This window comes from Acomys minous (genome assembly GCF_964271855.1).
Source record: "Acomys minous genome assembly, chromosome: 2".
Classification (NCBI taxonomy): Eukaryota; Metazoa; Chordata; class Mammalia; order Rodentia; family Muridae; genus Acomys; species Acomys minous.
The window spans coordinates 133,658,196-133,676,350 of record NC_140484.1 but is presented as its reverse complement, the minus strand read 5'-3'; the positions used below and the strand labels follow the sequence as shown (position 1 = coordinate 133,676,350).

The window sequence follows — 18,155 nt, the reverse complement described above, 5'->3', positions numbered from 1 at the left end:
TCTGCCTCTCACGATGCAGACAGCATTCCCAAGGCTCCTAGCAGGGACAAGGGGTTCACCACCCTCCACCTCTATGCAACCCCATCTCTGCAGAGTGTGACTAGAGGGCCAAGAAGTACAGTAGGCAGGAGGGCTGTGGCAAGCCTTGTCCAGAGTATGATGGGGACGTCCCGAGGTAGGGTGGACAAAGGCTGGATGCAGGCAGCAGGACCCACCAGAGGCCTCCAGCCAGGCCAGGCGCTGGGCACGAGTGAAGAGCCCATCAGGCAGGTCCCTCAGGAAGCGCTTGAGCGCAGAGGAGACGTCATCCACGTGCTGCTCTCCCTCCTTCAGGTGCACGGAGCGTGCGTCCTGCCGCAGGGTCTCCAGCAGTCTCTGCGTCTTAGATGTCTGACCACACTTGCGGTAGATACCCTCGGAGGTCAATCCTGGGGAAGGAGTTACACCGCTCTTTCTTAGAGGGATCCTGGGCACTGGGGGGCTGGCAAGGGAGTGTCTGGGCCTCGGTGGCCATGCTCACCACACTGAGTGATGTAGTCCACGCAGCGGTACACAATCACTGGGATGTCCGAGTCCCCGAGCTGTTGCTCTGATAGTGTGTCTCCCAAGCTGGCTGCTGCTTTCTGGATGGCCCCTAGCCAACCCATGAAGTCTAGCCGCCGCTCACCCTGGATGTACAGTGTCCTGGACCAGAGACAGTCACTGTCCCACCTGCCTATCCCTGTATCCCACCTGCCCTTGGGCTTCTCCAGGACCCTGAGGGAAGCCACAGCTCACCTCCTCCGCTCTACCAGCACCAGCACTTGGTTCTCGCTGTCTCCTTGGATAGCTATGGAAGGACCAGTCAAGGTGAGGCCTAGGACCCCCATATTGCTCCCCTCTGAGGCCCTCTGGGTCTCACCCCTGGGTTCCACCCACCAACCTAAAGGGCTGCTGAGATGTAGTCCAAGAACAGGAGAGGATATGGAGGGCAGGCTGGGTCGCCTGGTCAGGCCATAATAGAATCCAGACTTGCAGACAAGGGCTAAGGGCTGAGGCTGGGGCTGGGGCTGGGGCTGGGGCGGAGGTGGGGGATGGGACAAGGGATCTAGAGACTGGGGAACCAGGCTAGGGTCCACGTACAAAGCTCTTGAAGTTTCCGGAGCTGCACTGGCTCTTCCCAGGGCCCCTCTGGTAAAACAGCCCGGAGCTCAGAGCCAGCCAAGGCGAACCAGCCTTCCTGGGCCTGTTGGAGGCTTAGGCCAGCTTTGTAGGGTAGGCGCCCAAGACGCTCAAAGTCCCGGGCTAGCAGGTCCTCAGCCAGGGGAGGCACGAACGCCTGGTTGGGGAAATATCGCAGAGAGACAACGTAAGCACAGCACAGGCTACTGGAGACACCCATGCTCCTTGGCCTATGATGGGTAAGGGAGCGCTTTCCCATTTAACCACTTCCTCTCCTCCTCTCTAAGGCAGAACACAGCACAATGACAGAACTCTGGGACCATGTCCTGCTTTGTACCCATTTGGATGTGTCCTTCCCTTGGGATGTCCCTTCTCTGTGTTCCCACAGTGCCCACATCCTTAGCCATGTGCTGTAGCATTGGATATGCCCACAGCACCTGGATTCAGTCTGTCTGTACCACTCCCATAGGAACGACAGACTTGGGAAGACCCAAGACTACTACACTTGGGTCCTCAGAGCTCTGGGCACTGATCCTCAGCAGGCATAGAGAGCTCATCAGATGAGGTAATGAGAAATGAAGGGGCCCAGGCTGTCAAGGCACAAGAAGGCACTTGGCTCTAGTCTCTAAGGCAGGCCTCTCCTCTGTAGCCTCCTTGCTTTTCCCTCTAGTCTAATTACACACCTGCAAGAAGCTCACTCTCCTGGAGTCAGCACTGTCTATGCTACAATGGCCCCAAATCTTGCCCCTCGTAGCCAATTAGGTACCCGAGGACTGCAATGTCTGTTGCCCTTGACACGAGAGGCCTGTCCTGAGTCTGGTACACCCACAGCCAGATCCTGCTCCATCAGAACTGGAAGAGCTGGGATTTGAGGGTTCAGCCAGAGGTCTTCTGCCCCCGCCCCCCACCTCTAGCACATCCCCATCCTGCTAACCCAGGCCCACCTTGGCAATGCACTTGACCCACTCATGAGCCAGCTCTGCATTCTCCAGGCCAAACAGGTACAGCCGTTCTCCCTCTGTGTACACCTCAAAGGTGTGCTCAAAGCTGCAAACGCACAAACCAGGATTCACCCACCTAGCCCAACCCTGCCCCCACTAACTAACACACCCTCCTCCTCCTTGCCCTTAGGGGTACCCTTCCCCACACCCCCGAGAGATAGGTGGACAAATCACCTTGGGCTGCAGCCTCACGAGATAAGGTCAATGTTTTATTTATAGTCCCTCTTTGTTGCATGGACCTTCTCTGGGCCTATGTCCCTGTTGCTCCAATCCGAGGTTAGACTTCACAGCACTGGTAGTTTGTGGTTATGGCCCGGGTTGGAGGGGTGGGGTGGGAAGGTACTCACCCATGACTGTCCAGAGGGGAAACTGCCAGGCATACAATCTCGCTGGCCCGGATCTCCCCATTGGGTGTCACTGCCCGCTCATTCTCGTAGTAGCTCAGGACCCCATCACTAAGGACACACCAGCGCCTGCTGAACTCTGGGGAGAAGTCGGGGGAGAGGAACCATGAAGACGGGGGCCCCAAGCTAGCTGAAAAGCACTCCTGCCTTTTCTCTGGGTCCCTGTTCCCACCCAACCTAGAAGCTCCTTCTTACTCTACCTCTACTTCCCTGCATAAGCCCAGCTGCAGCCCTGCACATGGTCCCCCACCTCGCCCCTTAGCCTCCTCATGAAACTCTGCCCTCCAGCTTAGAGGCCAAGAGTGATGGAGTGTTGATCCCACTTCTGTTTAGATGTTAAATCCCATGCTGCCCCCAGTCTTCAGGGCAGCAATGTCTCTCAGCATGGGTCTGCCCTCAGTCGGCCTCTGGCCACTCCCAGCTTCTGCCCATGCTGCTCCCTCTGCCTACAGCTCCAATAGCATAGGAAGCCTTGGGGGCCCACCCAGTGCCCACTCCCCTTTGTCAGATCACTCTTACAATGGCTCTGAGGATGCTCAAGACCCCCAGAGGAAACAAATGGGAATCTGAGCCATGAAAGGTAAGAGAACAGGGCCCCACTGCCAGGCAGGCTTCTACAGCTTGCGGCACTAGCCTCACGGTGGCTCGGGGCTTCCTGGTACCCAGGGTGAAAAAGATGACTCAAGGGCTTACATAAGTGACATTATCAGGCAGAGGGAACTGGACCAGGAACAGCAGAGTGTTTAGACTGTCTGGGAGTCATAGGGCTTTATCTGGGTTACTCCAAGGAGTTCTGAGAAAGGCTGTAAACAGCAGCCTCCACGTCCCCCAGCATGCTGTTCCTCAAGCTGTCTGTGTGGCCTGACACCTGCCTTCTGAGGGCACTATGTCTCCAAGCCTTGTCCCCATGATGTGCTCTCCAGAAGCACAGTAGCCTGCTGAAGTCTCCTTCATTCTGCAGACGGGTGTCCCATTCCTGCTGGGTACAGTGCTCCCCGGATGCTCATGCTACAGCAGGTACCATGTATACAGACGTACACAATAAAGGACAGCTGAGCTAGGTGTGGTGTCACTACCTATAGCTTTAGCTACAAAGAAAGCTAAGACAAGACGGGAACTTGAGGCCAGGAGTTCAAAGCCAGGCTCTGGATAGCACAGAGACTTTGACTCGGAAAGAAGAAGCGGGTAAAAAAGACTGAACAATCAGTGGAACGGTAAGGGGGAAAAAGATAGTATTGAGGGTGACATGGCGTAGCATGGCTGGGAATGACGGGATATCCACGCAGCTATGACATTTTAAGGGATATTTGGGAAAAGCATTTGGGATCGGCAAATCCGGGTTCCTGGTGGGTGTGAATCTGGCATGTGTGACAAAGCAAGGAAATCACAGAGCTGGAGCAGAATCCGGGGAGGAGCGCCTATGCTGTAAGAGGGTGGGCAGCCAGCTGACTGTAGTTCTTGGGTGATCGATAAGGACTACAGGCTGTAACTCGAGTCAGGGGGTAAATGGAAGACGGCTGAGATCCAAGAGGGATGGCACTCAAGTTCAAGTCCTCAAACTGCCTTTCATCCACATCTGGAATACGCCAGATGCCCAGCCCAAGACCACACCCAACAGAGGCTCCTTACAGACTTGAGGTTCAAGGAAACTCTCTGCAATGCCATACCCAACCCCCACCCCGACCAGCCCCTTTCTCAAGCACCCGAGGCCATATCCAAGAGACTTTCCAGGTGGATCCTCCAGAATCCATTTGGCATGCTCAGGTCTGCCAGCTGTTCCCTGGCCCTGCAGCCAGGCTGGCACACCATGTGCCTGGGTGGGTATGATGCGGCACCTACCTTCCCGGGAACGGCGGTCCAGCAGAGGCTTGCCAGCAGAAGCAGTTTTGTACAGAAAGCCACTGTGGCTCACAGTCGGCAGGATAACTGAGTAGTGCTTTTCCAAGGGCTTCGCTGAGTCCAACCGAGGGACCTCTTTGGAGTGGGGGAAAGAACGTTGGTGGTCATGCTGGTGTCCTCTCCAGGCGCCCTCTGAGGCAAGGTACCTAGGCTCATGTTCTTCTGGTCACAGCCCTGTTTCCTCAGCTCCCTAGCAGCACCCTCAGTCTCCTATTGGCACCTTGGGGTTTTGTGGGGTTTTTTTGTTTTGTTTTGTTTTTCGAGGCAGGGCTTCTCTGTGTAGCCTTGGTCCTGGACTCGCTCTGTAGACCAGGCTGGCCTCGATCTCACAGGGATCCGCCTTCCTCTGCCTCCTGAGTGCTGGGATTAAAGGCGTGCGCTGCCGCCGCCACCACCTGGCCCTTCAGGGTTTTGAAAAGCCACATCTCCACCTCTGCCCACCAGTAGGACTGTCACTCCATTCTCAAGGCCCAGCATCTAGTCCTTCCTATCCCAGGAAGCCTCCCTGACTCCCAAGCCTGCTCTACACTCCTTGTTGGGGGCATAGCGCAAGCATACTGGAATGAAGGGGGACTCTGGGCCAACTCAATGACAGTCCCTAGACAGCACAAAGGTCCATGAGGTCACCTGATGCCAGTGCTCAGCAATGAGGGGCCGTGCTCTCTAGCCCAAGCCAGCTGGGTGGTCTCTTGCGCCTCCTTAAACACCTGGGTTCTCTCCAACCCAGCACACCCCACCCACCCATGGCCCAAGGCCCAGAGCCCTAGATGCTGAGCCCCACCCTCAGCCTTAGGATGTGGCCTCTAGAACCAGGCCTGGGCCATAACCAACACCATTCACCCTACCAACCCCCTCTTTACCCACCCCAAGAACGGGAGCCAAACGGGACCCAACCCAGGTCTGTGATGGAGCTCCACCCAGACTGAGCAAACAAGAGGACAAGGCTTCTGGGGAGGTCACACACATGGCAACACCCTCTGCCACGGCAACACAGACCCACTGCACATACACAAACCCCAAAGCCGTAACATTCCCAATGTGAGGAAAGAGAACCTGGTCAGGTCCAAGGTTCTTCCTGGGACAGACAGGACCACAAGGAAGCCACACTTTAAGTCAGGGCAGAGCACACAGATAAACAGTCACAGAGACACAGACACAAAAGGGGGGACCCCATACAAAGCGTAAGTGTCAACTGACCCCTCCCCCAAACAAGCCCCAAGTTCCATGCTCCTGCCCCAGGGGCCACTAAGGAGCTTCAATCACAGCTTGGGAGTGACCCACAAATCCATGTTCTCAGCTGGTGCGTGGTTCCCACTGGCACCCCTGTAAACCTCTCCAAAAGACCAGACCCTGCCAGGCGGGACTCCGGGCTACCTGAGAAGGACAGAGCCACACTGGCTGCTCGCTCACCTGTGCTCTGGTTATTCCGTAGAAATTCCATCTGCAGCGTCTGTCCGGCCTGCTCAGCGAGAGCCAGGGGTGTGGGGGCTGCTGGGTCCCCTGAGAAGCAGCTGACCCCAGCCCCACAGCCCAGGAGTGCCTGGGTCTCGGCCAGGTCAGTGGTAGTAACTGCAGCACACAGGGCCTAGAGGAGAGGGGAGGATCAATCCAAGCAAGAGCAGGAGATGGAGGGGTAGGGATGGGAGATGGGAGGAAGTGGGAGGAAGGGAGGAGGGGAAGTCACCCAAATCTGGATGGATCAAGAGTGAAAGAGATCATGGCTCAGGGAAGCCAGAAGAGAAGAAAAGAAAGGAACGCGAGTCAGAAAAAGATGAGAGGAAGGCCAAGCCAGGGAGGCTGGGCAGAGGCTACCCAGCTAAGGCTGGGGTCCTAGCCACAGGGCCTCACCTTGCGGGACCCTGGGGCACAGCTGCTGGTCAGGCTGCAAGGAGCCCCGGAGGATCTCAGGCTCCCTTGGCCTTGTAGCGGGGGCAGAAGGCGGGGCTAAGGGGTTGTAGCTAATTCCTCCCACATTTGAATTCCTCACTGCCTGCCCAGCCCTCCAATAGGAGCCAGCCCTCCAATAGGAGCCACCACCCTTCTGGCTTGTAGGCCAGACTGGGCTGGGGCTAAAGTGAAGGCTGGACGCCTGGGTCCTGGGGAGGTGTTGGCCTGGCTTCCACAGAGCTCTGGGACTCAGCCTGCCCGGAGAGGGCTGCTTGAAGGAAAAGCCGAAGGACACCCATAGGTCACAAATGTCATCCCGCTGCTGCCAAGCAAGCTGTCCTCTACTCAGGCTGAGCCAGCTCAGTGTCCAAGTTTAGGTTCCCAATCTTCTGGAGCCTGGGGCCCATATGGGGCCTCATCTAGAGTGGGGTGTGGACGGGGTGGGTCAGAGCCGTCCAGCTGTTTTTCATGAGCTTGACAGGAAATAGCATCCCCATCAAGTTCACTCCGTTTGGCAGGATTCTGAAGGGACAGGACAGGGTGCGGGAGACGGAGGAATCAGGAGGAGGCAGCCAGATGCTAAAGACATGGCACTGGACCAAGAACCAAGCCCAGCTCCTCCCTGCATTGTTCTAGCTTTCCTTGGGCAGGCCCTGCTGCCCTCTGGGGCCTCGATTTCCCCGTTTGTTCACAGCCCGACAAGCTGATGCAAGAGCTGGGTTGAGATAGAAGAACAGGGGCCACAGCAAGAAAGAGATGGGTTCCAGGGGCCCTGACAACGCAAGGACTAGAAGGGTCAAGAATCCCAGAGGCTTGGTGCGCTCACCTTGTCTAGCTCCTCTTGGTTGCCAAAGAGTGGGTGGTAGCGGCGGTACTTTCCCTCTCTGTACTTGGCCTCCAGGTGATATCGCCTGGCACCGGGGCTGCTGCTAGGCTGCAGGGCCTCGCTCGGGGGTACGTTGGCGGCCCAGAAGTGGTTCCCAGGGCCATTGCCCAGCTGTAAGAAGAGCTGCGGGTGTGGGCAAGAGGTGAGAGGGGCAGCTGACAATGAGAGGTCCTGAGACAAGCAGGCCACACGCCCATTTTCCCCAAGGGGAGGTCAGGAGCAGCTAGGCCTGCTGGCGGCCACAGTACTCCTGCTCGAGGCCCTGGGCTCTGAGCCCAGATTGCCTCAGACAGTCTGATAGAATGTTTGAGGCCTGGTCTCTGGGGGGGCTCGCTGTTGTCTCACCCAGCCCCACATCTGGAACTCTGCATTCCTGTGGAGGTCCCAGTGGAGGGGGTGCTGTCTAGTGCGTCAGCCAATAGGGTGAGTAGCAATTTGGGATCTATCTGTTCCTGACATTCCTCTCTGGGTGTGAAGAGGATGAGGTGAGGAGGTAGGGCAGCGTTGACAGGCAAGTCCATGTTTCCCCTCTGTTCACCCTATCACAGGCACATCCTGGGCTCCCCACCCACTTGTTTAGAGTGCCAGAGTCACAGCAGAGGACAAAGCAGAAATACTCCCTGCCATTACGGACTCACTCAGGTTTTTTTTTTTTTCTTCCCCTCCCTGGGCCTCTATTGTCCTCATCTGTATCCTGGGTAATCCTAACTCAGGTATATTCTGAAAGACAATTCGTTAACAGAAGTAACACTCTCAGCACTGGTGCCCCAAACACACAGCGTGGGCATGGGAACACACAGTGTGGGAAATGGATATGCTATAATCTTCCCGACTTAGCCGTAAGGCCCTGGGTGGCAGGTCCCTTGCTCTGGCCTTCTGCTTTGGGTTCCCCATAACAACTTTCACACATGCAGGCACCAGAGAAGCTCAAGTGCATAGGTCTAAACCTATGTACCCATGCATGCCTCAAACCATGCACCATATACACACTATGCACATGAATTCAGGTGCGGTGAAAGCTCAGAGGCTCTGAGGGGTGGGTGTGCACGGTAGAGAAACCCCCAGCTCAGCTACGACATGTTGTGGAAAGGAGCAGGCTGGGTGGTCAGTATGCAGTGGCAGGGTAACCTCAGGCCCTTTATAGCCCAATCCAGGCCTTCAGTTTCCACAGGGCAACAGCTGAACTATATCAGGGTCAGCAACTCTCTAGAAGGTCAAATAATAAGTAGTTTAGTTTTTTATGGGACACATACAAATCTGTCAAATCTTTTTTTTTTTTTTACAACCCTTTAAAACTGTAAAAACATTCTTAGCACACTGGTCAGTTTGCTGACTTTGCCAAAAACAGGCTTTTCCAAAATCTCCACCCCACTAGACTATTGCGGAGCTCTGCTAGCTCCAACGTTCTGAGGTCAGTGAGACGGGGGTTGGAGGATGGTTGTCGAGAGAGGAAACCCCCAAGCACGGGTGACAGGCAAGGCGTGCCTACCTGGATGAGTGTTTCTGTCCACACCTTCCTGTCCATCTTCAGGCTCCGCACCTTAGACACTCCGGCACCCAGGCCTCGGTGCTCCCCTGAGATGAGGGCCAGACACAGTTACTTGGGTACTCCCCTTCCCGTGAGCTCCTCAGGCAGGCCTGGAGCTAGTCTGCAGCTCCAGAGTCTAGCCACACACCCACTGCTCACTCCCTACCAGGCCTCCCTCCAGCCCCAGCGGGCCCTCCAGGCCACTTTCCCTACCAACAGACTGCTTTGTTTTTATTTTTCTTTTTGTTTTTCCGGTTTTTTTCGAGAAAGAGTCTCTCTGTGTTAGTCTTGGCTGTCCTGGACTCGCTTTGTAGACCAGGCTGGCCTCGAATTCACAGCGATCCACCTGCCTCTGCCTCCTGAGTGCTGGGATTAAAGGCGTGAGCCACCAACAGACTGGTTTGACATGCAAATCCCTGCTCCACTCCATCAGCTGTTCCGGTGTAGATACAAATACCTTGTCCCTGCTCCCCTGCCATCTCCAACTTCCTGCCTCAACCGGTCCTCTATCTCCCCACACTGGCTATGCCTTCCTGTCACTCGGGTCTCAGCTGACATGTCACCTCCTCAGAGAAGCTATCCCAAACAAACAGCACCTTCTCTTCCCACTTCTTGCAATTCCAATACTTGTACTGGCTCCTGTGTTGTTTGCCCTCCCCGCTGCAACGCAGCAGCACATGAGCGGGAGCCTGACCGCCTGGCTTTAGGTTTCCTCAGTACCCAGAACAAACGCTCGAACACAATAAGCATCCGTCAGTGGAATTCAAGGAAAGGCTAGAGTTGGAGACAGAAGAATGAAGTTTGCTGAGCTACCAGTCCAAGGAGGGACCCCAGGACAGGGGAAGGGAGCTAGGGACACTAGAGATACCTGGCACTGCCCAGGCCCTGCATCCAAGCGCCATTTTCCCTAGAGAACCTCACTGGCCACAGTCAGCCTTGTGTCGGCACCAGGAGCTGTTGCTTTCCTTATGTGATTTCCAGGGAAGCTGCCACTTGTCTGCACACAGACCTCACGGTCCCAGGGCCCAGGGTTCTTCCCCAAGCTCAGTGACTCACTTCAGCTCTGTCCTTTCTCTCTTGGATTCCTACATCAAAGCTCACCTTACCCCTGCAGCAATGCAAAACCACTGCCTGGGTACCGCCAGCTCTCAGGATAATCCAGTGCCCAAGCATGCCCTAAACAGGCAGCACATGCTAGACCCTCGCTACCCAAGTCAACAGACGAATACACCTGAGGCCCCACTTTTCCCATACCCACCCTCCTCGGCCATGTTATCATGGGGACTTTCACATGTAACTTTCAAAACACACGAGAAGGCTCAGTGTTTCCCCTCCCACTCTTGGACAGTGACGCAGCACACTCTTCAAACCCCCCACAACTCCCACCCCTGGGATCTCCAATCTCAGCTTCTGCCTACAAGCCAGAGTCTGGTCCCCAGAGCTGGCCATGTCCCTGGGTTCCTTGGCTTACATCCCCTCTGGGCAAAGCACTGGCTTCTCTCTCGGCATGAAGTGCCCTGGTGGGCCTGACCTCTTGCATGCTTCTGATGCGACAGGGACACTGGATCTCAGTAGCCTGGGCTCTGAGCTAAGCTCACTTACTTGCCAGGTAACCCTGAAAAAAAAATGCTTTTTCCCCTCTTTGTGTGTCCCCATCCCTGCGGAGAGACTTTAATCATGAGTTGAGGAGCAAAGGTCGCTCCCAGAAGAATAGTTGATAATGCTGGAGCAGTGTTAGGAAAAAGGGCTCTGGAATCTGCCGAACAGGCGACCCCGCTGTCCAATGGCCGGCCTGCCGCACGCATACCCACCTGCACAGCGCTTGCAGATGACGACGCAGAGATTGATGGAGGCCCAGTCAGGCTGGGCGGCCCCGCAGTCGGCACAGAACCTGTTGGGGGCTGCAGCCCAGATGCGCTCAGCCACCTCTGAGGTAGACAGGGCCTCTGCGATGGCGCCCTGCATGGCCTCCAGCCACCGTTCCTTCTCTAACTCTGAATCAGCCGAGAAGCTGGGGACACATAAGTAGGGGAACTGGTGGGAACAGGCTTGCAGGGGGCTTGAGGGTCAGGAGGAGGTGTGGCCTTGGGAGCTCTGGGTCAGAAAAGAGATAGGCTTGGGAGCCGGGCATGGTGGCGCACGCCTTTAATCCCAGTACTCGGGAGGCAGAGGCAGGCGGATCGCTGTGAGTTCGAGGTCAGCCTGGTCTACAAAGCGAGTCCAGGACAGCCAAGGATACACAGAGAAACCCTGTCTCAGAAAAAAAAAATCATCTTGGGACTGGAGGAAAGATGAGTGTGAATAAAAGAACAATGAAAAGAAAAAAAAGGTGGAGCTAGAAAGAAATGGCGACAGAAAAGAAGGATGAACCAGGTGACGAAGCAGGATATGTGTTTAGGACAGAAAAGGCAACATGGCACACAGGCAGAGGACAGGAGAGCAGATTGGCAGAGAAGAAAATGAGAGAGACAGGGGCAAGCCTGAGATAGGCAGGGCAGGCACAGGGTTCCCTTAGGGCAGCGGAGCACCAGTCAAGGGTTTCTTTTTTTTTTTTTCTTTTTTTTTTTTTTTTGGTTTTTCGAGACAGGGTCTCTCTGTGTAGCCTTGCCTGTCCTGGACTCACTTTGTAGACCAGGCTGGCCTCGAACTCACAGCGATCCTCCTGCCTCTGCCTCCCAAGAGCTGGGATTAAAGGCGTGCGCCACCATGCCCGGCCCCAGTCAAGGGTTTCTATGGGATGGGAGAGGGAATACAAAAGTGTGTGCCACCTTCAACCTCCTTCCTACCCCAGTCCCAGCGGTCACTCCATCCCAGACAGAACTCCACTGGGCACCCGGTGTGGTAGCACAAGCCTTTGAGTCCAACACTCAGGTGGCAGAGGCACAGAAGATCTCTGTGAGTTCAAGACCAGCTTTGTCTATATAGTGTATTCCAGGACAGCCAGGGCTATATAGATAGACCCTGATTTAAAAAAAAAAAAAAAAAAAAGCCACGGCCTCTTGCTCCCTGAGGTGAGAAGCTCTATCTGGACCGCAAATACAGAACTCTCTTCCTTCCTACAAAAGGTCCCTCTGCTGCCACCACCAACTGCAAGTCACACAGCAGTGTCCAAGTGATGGCCATGAGTGCCTCTTTGGGAGAGGAGCTGAAGATGGCCTCCGCCATGACAGCCAATAGAGGAACTCAAAAGCTACCAGGGCTCAGGTCAGCAACGAGCACCTCCACCCCACTGCAGCAAGCCCTGTAGGCCCGGGTGGTACAGGCCCTTTCTGCCGAGCATCCATCAGCCTTGCTACGGTTGGTGACAGTGACAGTAACCAGGGAGCACAGTGGCCTCTGCAACTGACAGAAAGGGAAACCCCACGGTGGCGGGCTGCAACTGTTGTGGTCACTAAGGATTATGGCAAAGAATTACACAGCCGACATCATAGGATATTTTGAATGTAAGAAATGGACAAACACCAACTTAGCTCTTGAGGTCAAAAGTCACTGCCCTGCTATCATGATGGATAGAGCAAAGCCACTGAGACTGACAAAGAGTAATGAGGCAGAGGCCAGGGGGCCTGGATGGTGACAGACATGGAGAGAGGACAAAGTAGAGTCTAGTAGGTAGGTAGACAGTGACAGGCTACATGAGGCAGAGAAGGACCAAGGGGAGATGTCCCAAGAGACAACAGGCACATAAGCAGGTGTGAGAGCCCACAGGCTCAGGGTTGGCAGCGTGGCACTACAGAGCGATTCTCTGTGTCTCAGGCCAAGGGAGTGGGTACCAGGTGCTGGTGGGACACCTCATGACCAGTGTGGTGGGCAAAGAGAACAGAGCTGGCCAGATGGAGGTGGGTGAAGAATTCTGAAAGATGGAGGCAGGCAGGTGAGCAAAGCAGACCTGCTCCATGAAGCGGGGGGGGGGGGGGGGGGGGCGAGGGGAGGGGCGTGGATCCCAAGAAGGTGCCCATGAGCCAAAAGTGGAGCAGGAGCTCACCTGAAGATGCGGTAGGGGGTAGTGAGGTCAAAGCTGCGCCGGTCCGCTTCCTTCACATTGCCCACGTTCATGTCGATGAAGGTGATACCAATGCCCAGATGAAACTCCTAATGAGTGGGCGGGAAGGGAGGAAGGCAAGGCTGACAGCAGGGCTTACGGTGCAGGACAGGGAATAGGGAAAGCCTAGGAGGAGGGACTCAGGAATCTAAGCAGGGACAGGAGCCTGAACTAGAGCAAACTTGGGTGAGGGTGGGGGATGGGGCGGCACAGGAGCCGAGTGGGACAGGACAGGGACTGGATGGAGATGAGGCACAGGCAGACAAAGGGAAGTGGTGAATGCTGGCCCAGCGCAGGAAAGGCTGGAAGGGAAAGTCCTGGGCGTAGATCCTAGGCAGGACCAGAGAGGGGACCAGGTGGACAGGAGTGGGTGGGGCAGGGAAGCAGACAGGATGAGTACGGGGTGAGGAGAGCTAAGGGGCCCGGTAGAGCCCTCCGTACCTCCAGATTCTTATAGAGCTGTACTTTGTCCCCAACTACAGCCACGTAAAGCTTATTCTTGAAGCCTCGAAGCTCCAGGCTGCCAGCGCGGTCAGGCTGCTCAGTGCCTCGAACTCCCAACACAGAAGCACGGGAGAGCCGCGTGCGGGCTCGCTGCTCAGCCACCGCCTGCTGCAACGCCTGCATCCACTCATTCCGCTCCACTGCAAAATGCACACAGGTGCCGTCTGAACTCAGCTGGCAGGGACCCCTGGGGCCTCCTGGCTCTAGGTTGCTCAGAAATCACTTCTGCTATAGGAATCCCACTGGTTGGGTCTGTCACTTTGCTAGACTTCTCTGGCTTGGACAACGTAGGTTACAATGCCACCCTGTATGGCTCACACTGGGCAAGCCACCACAACTGTTGGAGACTGCATTCCCCCATACACGCTGATATGTGATTCTGTGGTGCCAGGAGTGTCTGGGAAGGAGCTGGCTACAGTCTGTATTCTCCTTCCTTCTCCTCCACCCCAAACAGGGATAGTGCCTCCACTGCTATGACGTGTTAGGGAGCAGACATGCATTGTTCCCTTCCCACTCACGTGTGTGTGTGTGCGCGCGCGCACACACACACACACACACACACACACACACACTCCTAAACTCCCACCATCACTCTCTGCCCGAAAGGCGAAGGTCCGACTGTTTGTGATCACTTCAAACTTCTGGTCTCCGATAGCAGCTACTCGGCAGATGCAGGCTACAGGGACAAAGCGCTTAGAGTAGGCATCCTGGGGGAGAGAAGAGCTGCACTTCAGAGACCCTGGAGCCAGTAGCCAATGCTGCCGAAATGAGGGCTGCAGGCCTATCTTCTGCAGGTGGCTGGGGGTCACCCTGTGCTGGCACTGATCACTACCTTCAGCCAGCCCACAGACCAGGACCCCTCCCACACACACTGAAGGTCAGCTAAGGACTCTGCCTAAAGCAATGCTGGGGTTCAGCCTAGGCCTAGGCAGGGGCAAGGGGCAAGGGACAAGGGGCAAGTGAGGAACGGATGGAGCCCTCACCTTGTTACTGTCAAAGTAGCGCAGGTGATCAGCATCCAGTCTCACCCATCGCTTCTGATAGATATAAGACCTAAGCAGGCAGAGGAGGAAGGGGGGGGGGTGTCCCACCATTACACCCAGTCCCCCTTTCCCAGCACAGGTGAGATCATCCTGTGGTTACCAACGGTTACGGTGTGTGGGGAGGAGACATTGCTTGATGATCTTGGACCCCTCTGACTTTTAGATCCATGACACCAGTACCCTGGAGCACAGCTTGTGCCCATGCAGACACTAGAAGGGGCTGGCAGGCCTCACTCACCCCTGTGGTGGGTTCTTGTCCAGCCAGCCAGCCTTGATGACTGGAGTGATGGGGGGAGAGCCCCCAGGCAGCTCATCCATGGGGTACAGTGGGAGATCCGGGATTAGGCTGCGTAAGGGTGGATTCAGGCCACCGGTGGGCCACCTGCCACTAGGATGAGAGAAGGGAAGGAGGGCAGAGAGGCTGAGGGCTCCCTCAGGCTAGGACTGTGATAGACGGGTAGGCTAGGTTGGGCTTTGGAAAGGGAGGGCAGCTGAATGGGGGATACTCACTTGGGGATACCCTCATAGGCGTGGTCATCCTCATCCTCCGCATCATCCCCAGACAGCTCCTCCCCCTCGCTCAGCAGACTAGCCACACGCACGGCCCGTGGGACTCGGCTTGGCAGGGGCTCCTCCTGGCACACACACATACACACACACACACACACACACACACACACACACACGACTACTCAGTGTCACGGTTTCCCCTCAATCCCAGATCATACCCCGCTGGCTGCCACGCCCACTTGTCTACCCCATCCTCAACCCTCAACTCAGCACTTTTACTTCTGTTTCTGCACCCCTCCCCCAGAAGCTGAGGCCACAGAGAGAGCAGGGTGACGTGACCGTGACAGGGGTCAGGAAAACTGCTGGCAAACATGCATCTAGGGGAGGGAGCAAGAGAAGGCCAGGGAAACAGAGGAAGACTTGGAGGTAGAGAGACCACAAGATACATTCAAGAGAGAAGGTGACGACGCAGAAACAGACAAGAGAGAGGGGCAGCTACTCCAAGGCAAAAATCACCAACAGAACACACAACACCCAGCTAGAGTACCCAAGCTTGGAATAGAAGTCATGGACCAGAAAGTTGTAGACCCCCAGGGTAACTATATGTCAAGACAGTAAAGCAGACAGGGGGTAGGAGGAAGGGGGGGGTACCCACTCTGCTAGGGGAGGAGATCCTGGAGTCTCTAAGGCCAATGAGCAGCCAGCCCTCCCTCCACAACACAGGCAGCCAATGCCACCCCAACCACTGTGCCCTGCCTACCTTGGTCATCACGCTGGCCGGGGGCCCCGACCCCTCCTCTGGGACATCATCATAGTCTGAGTCATCTGGTAAAAGAGGGTGGGTGGGAGGCTCAGAAGCCAGGAGCTTGACCTCCCTTCCTCTAAGGTGCACTAGAGCTTGGTTTCACCAAGGCCACTCCCAGGCTAGGATTGACTCCCGCCCCCACCCAGGCCTGACTTTCAACAGAACAGCACGGGGACAGGAAGTGCTATTTATACTGAAGGAAAAAGGCAGGGCCACCACAAGGAGGCTGACCAGGCAGCAAGCTTGGGAGTCAGGGGTGGGGACTGTCCGAACAAGGCCTACAAGGCAAGAAGAACTAAGTTGAGCCAGGAGTGGAGGCCCCAGGGGTCACTCAGCTGGTGAACTTGGCTGCCTCGAGGGTCAGCCATGATCATGCTTTGCAAGCAGGAGACAGGGAGGAGAGACCGCAAATGCTCTTTGAGACGGCTCAGGACACCGGGCAGAGGGAGAATGTGGCCACTACAGGCTCTTCATAGCTGACCCCAGGAGACCACCCAGAACCCAACTGCCCTAGAGCACTCACCAAACTCAGGGATCAGGCGGGAAGGCTTGGGAGGGATGGCTGGAGGGCAGGGAGGAGGAGACGGAGGTTGCAGGGAGCCCTGGGGGAAGGCAGGAGGCAGGAGGGTGGGCAGAGTCTCTGCAGGCTCCAGCTGGGGATGAGGTGACACTGGTGGCAGCAATGACTCCTCCTTAGAGGGAAGGCTGAGAACAGAACCAAAGTTGGATGTCAGTAGGCAACAGCCAGGGTTCTGGACCCACTGAGGCCCCACTCACCTAGGCAAACACCCTCCCGACCCAGATTCCAGCCTGCCTCACACAGCCCTCAGTCAGAGAGCACTCTCATTTAGGGCAGCACCTCCCCAGCCTGTCTGTGCTGGTCACTCTGCCCCAGTGCTTCAGCTTTTAGCTGTGTACCCACAGGACCTCCAGGCGGACAAGAGAGAAAAGGCCCGAATGGGGCAGCAGAGAAGGCTGCTAAGGAGAGGTAAGTTTTCACAGGTGCCACGGAGGGCAGAGGGCATCTGCTGACAGATAAGATGGGATTGAAACAGGCACTGAGGCCAGGGCTGAAGACACAGAGCAGACCAGGGAGTCTCAGAGCCTGATTCCTAAGGCCCAGACTGTGGTCTCTGGACCAAGGCCCTCTTCGGTTTTGGGTTTGGTTTTTGTTGTTGTTGTTGTTGTTTTTTGTTTTGTTTGTTTGTTTTTGTTTTTCGGTCCACATTCAGAAATTCACTATTTCCTGGTGACCTCAGATTCTTCAAGCTCTCTTCACCCACTGCTCTCATCTCCGCTGTCACTCTCCCAGAGCCTGCTTCAGGCACCCAGTGCTTTCCTGTCACAGTTTTCCTGTCATCTTACCCTGGTGATGAATGTCTCCTGAAGGGCTTTGTCATCCAGGACACAGGTTTGAACCCCACCTTGTTACTGTCATTTCTGTTTGTCCTGAGCTAAAAGCCTAACCTCTCTGGGTCTGGGTTTCCCCTTCTGTGGAGTAGGCGCTGTTCTTGGGGGGCAGAGAGGAGAGAGTGGGTCACATACGGGCACAGAGGATCCTCAGTGTCCAGCAGTGAGAACAGCTGCCGAGTCCTGGTGGCCTGGCCCACCAGCTCTCTCTGCCCACATCCACCAAGGGGTGAGAAGTGACATCAGAGCGGGCAGTTTCCTTCCAAACCCTGGTTACTTTGGGCCTGGTCTGTTCCCCAGTGTTCCCAGCAGTGGGGAGCAGCAAGTGACTGCTGTTATGCAAGGAAGTCTTTGAGTGACTGGGTCACTTTGAATCCACCAGGTCCCCTCTCCCTGCTCCTTGTAGGAACAGCCCTGCCTCCATAGCACATCTCCCCAGCCCCACCTTCCTGTTTCCCTAGACCCTGCTGTTCTCCCTGGCGCGTCAAAATTATATTCTTCACAGTATGTCCCTCCTGCCGCATTCTCTGTTAGCATCGAAGCCAACAGAAGCCACCTCTCCTACCACATGCTTAAAATGTGTCTGTGTCCAAACAGCTTGAACTACGGCCATGCAGACAGAGAGGGCACTTCCCTATGGACTCATGACCTGCATGAGGTGCTGTAGCCAGCAGCCCAGCTACCCACACAGCACTGCCTTGACCACAGCAGCCTGTGTGGGAACTGCAGGAGAAACTGTCAGCAGCAAATTCTACCACAGGGGGTGTGGGAGGGGTACAGGCTTCAAAGCATAGTGACCTGCCACTGAGAACACACGCACTTGTGGGTCCACTAGATTGCACACTGGCCCTTTGGAACAAGACATTTCTGAGATGGACTCCCCATGAGTCACGTGCCCACCGATCCGAGACTCTCACCTCTGAGCTGTCACCTGCAAGGGTCGCAAAGAATGGCTGCTCGATAGCTGTGCGGACTGTGCTGTAAGGGCTGTCATGTCCCCTGCGGCTACCCTGAGAGCAAGCTGCTCTCTATACCCTGCCTACCTCTCTGAGAGCCAAAGGAGGTGGCACCGAGAGAG

At 55.9% G+C, this 18,155-nt stretch overlaps 1 protein-coding gene across 7 annotated transcripts in view; it reads right to left on the bottom strand.

The window, feature by feature from the left end:
* The window catches only part of ARAP1 (ArfGAP with RhoGAP domain, ankyrin repeat and PH domain 1), a 63,669-nt gene that overhangs the window by 10,263 nt on the left and 35,251 nt on the right, over window positions 1–18,155 (bottom strand). For 5 of the 7 annotated variants that reach the window (XM_084772938.1, XM_084772939.1, XM_084772937.1 and 2 more), the window contains 19 exons: window positions 16,191–16,372; window positions 15,623–15,687; window positions 14,863–14,987; window positions 14,591–14,740; window positions 14,293–14,362; window positions 13,896–14,016; window positions 13,247–13,449; window positions 12,749–12,855; window positions 10,578–10,777; window positions 8,728–8,813; window positions 7,179–7,361; window positions 5,876–6,050; window positions 4,406–4,540; window positions 2,510–2,645; window positions 2,106–2,208; window positions 1,123–1,318; window positions 778–829; window positions 521–684; window positions 216–428 (listed from right to left, as the gene is read on the bottom strand). In XM_084772938.1, coding sequence (XP_084629064.1) covers window positions 216–428; window positions 521–684; window positions 778–829; window positions 1,123–1,318; window positions 2,106–2,208; window positions 2,510–2,645; window positions 4,406–4,540; window positions 5,876–6,050; window positions 7,179–7,361; window positions 8,728–8,813; window positions 10,578–10,777; window positions 12,749–12,855; window positions 13,247–13,449; window positions 13,896–14,016; window positions 14,293–14,362; window positions 14,591–14,740; window positions 14,863–14,987; window positions 15,623–15,687; window positions 16,191–16,372 — 2,666 coding nt within the window. Of the gene's footprint in view, window positions 1–215; window positions 429–520; window positions 685–777; window positions 830–1,122; window positions 1,319–2,105; window positions 2,209–2,509; window positions 2,646–4,405; window positions 4,541–5,875; window positions 6,051–6,277; window positions 6,466–7,178; window positions 7,362–8,727; window positions 8,814–10,577; window positions 10,778–12,748; window positions 12,856–13,246; window positions 13,450–13,895; window positions 14,017–14,292; window positions 14,363–14,590; window positions 14,741–14,862; window positions 14,988–15,622; window positions 15,688–16,190; window positions 16,373–18,155 lie in introns of those variants that run through there. The other 2 variants (XM_084772942.1, XM_084772943.1) reach the window with 2 other exon arrangements.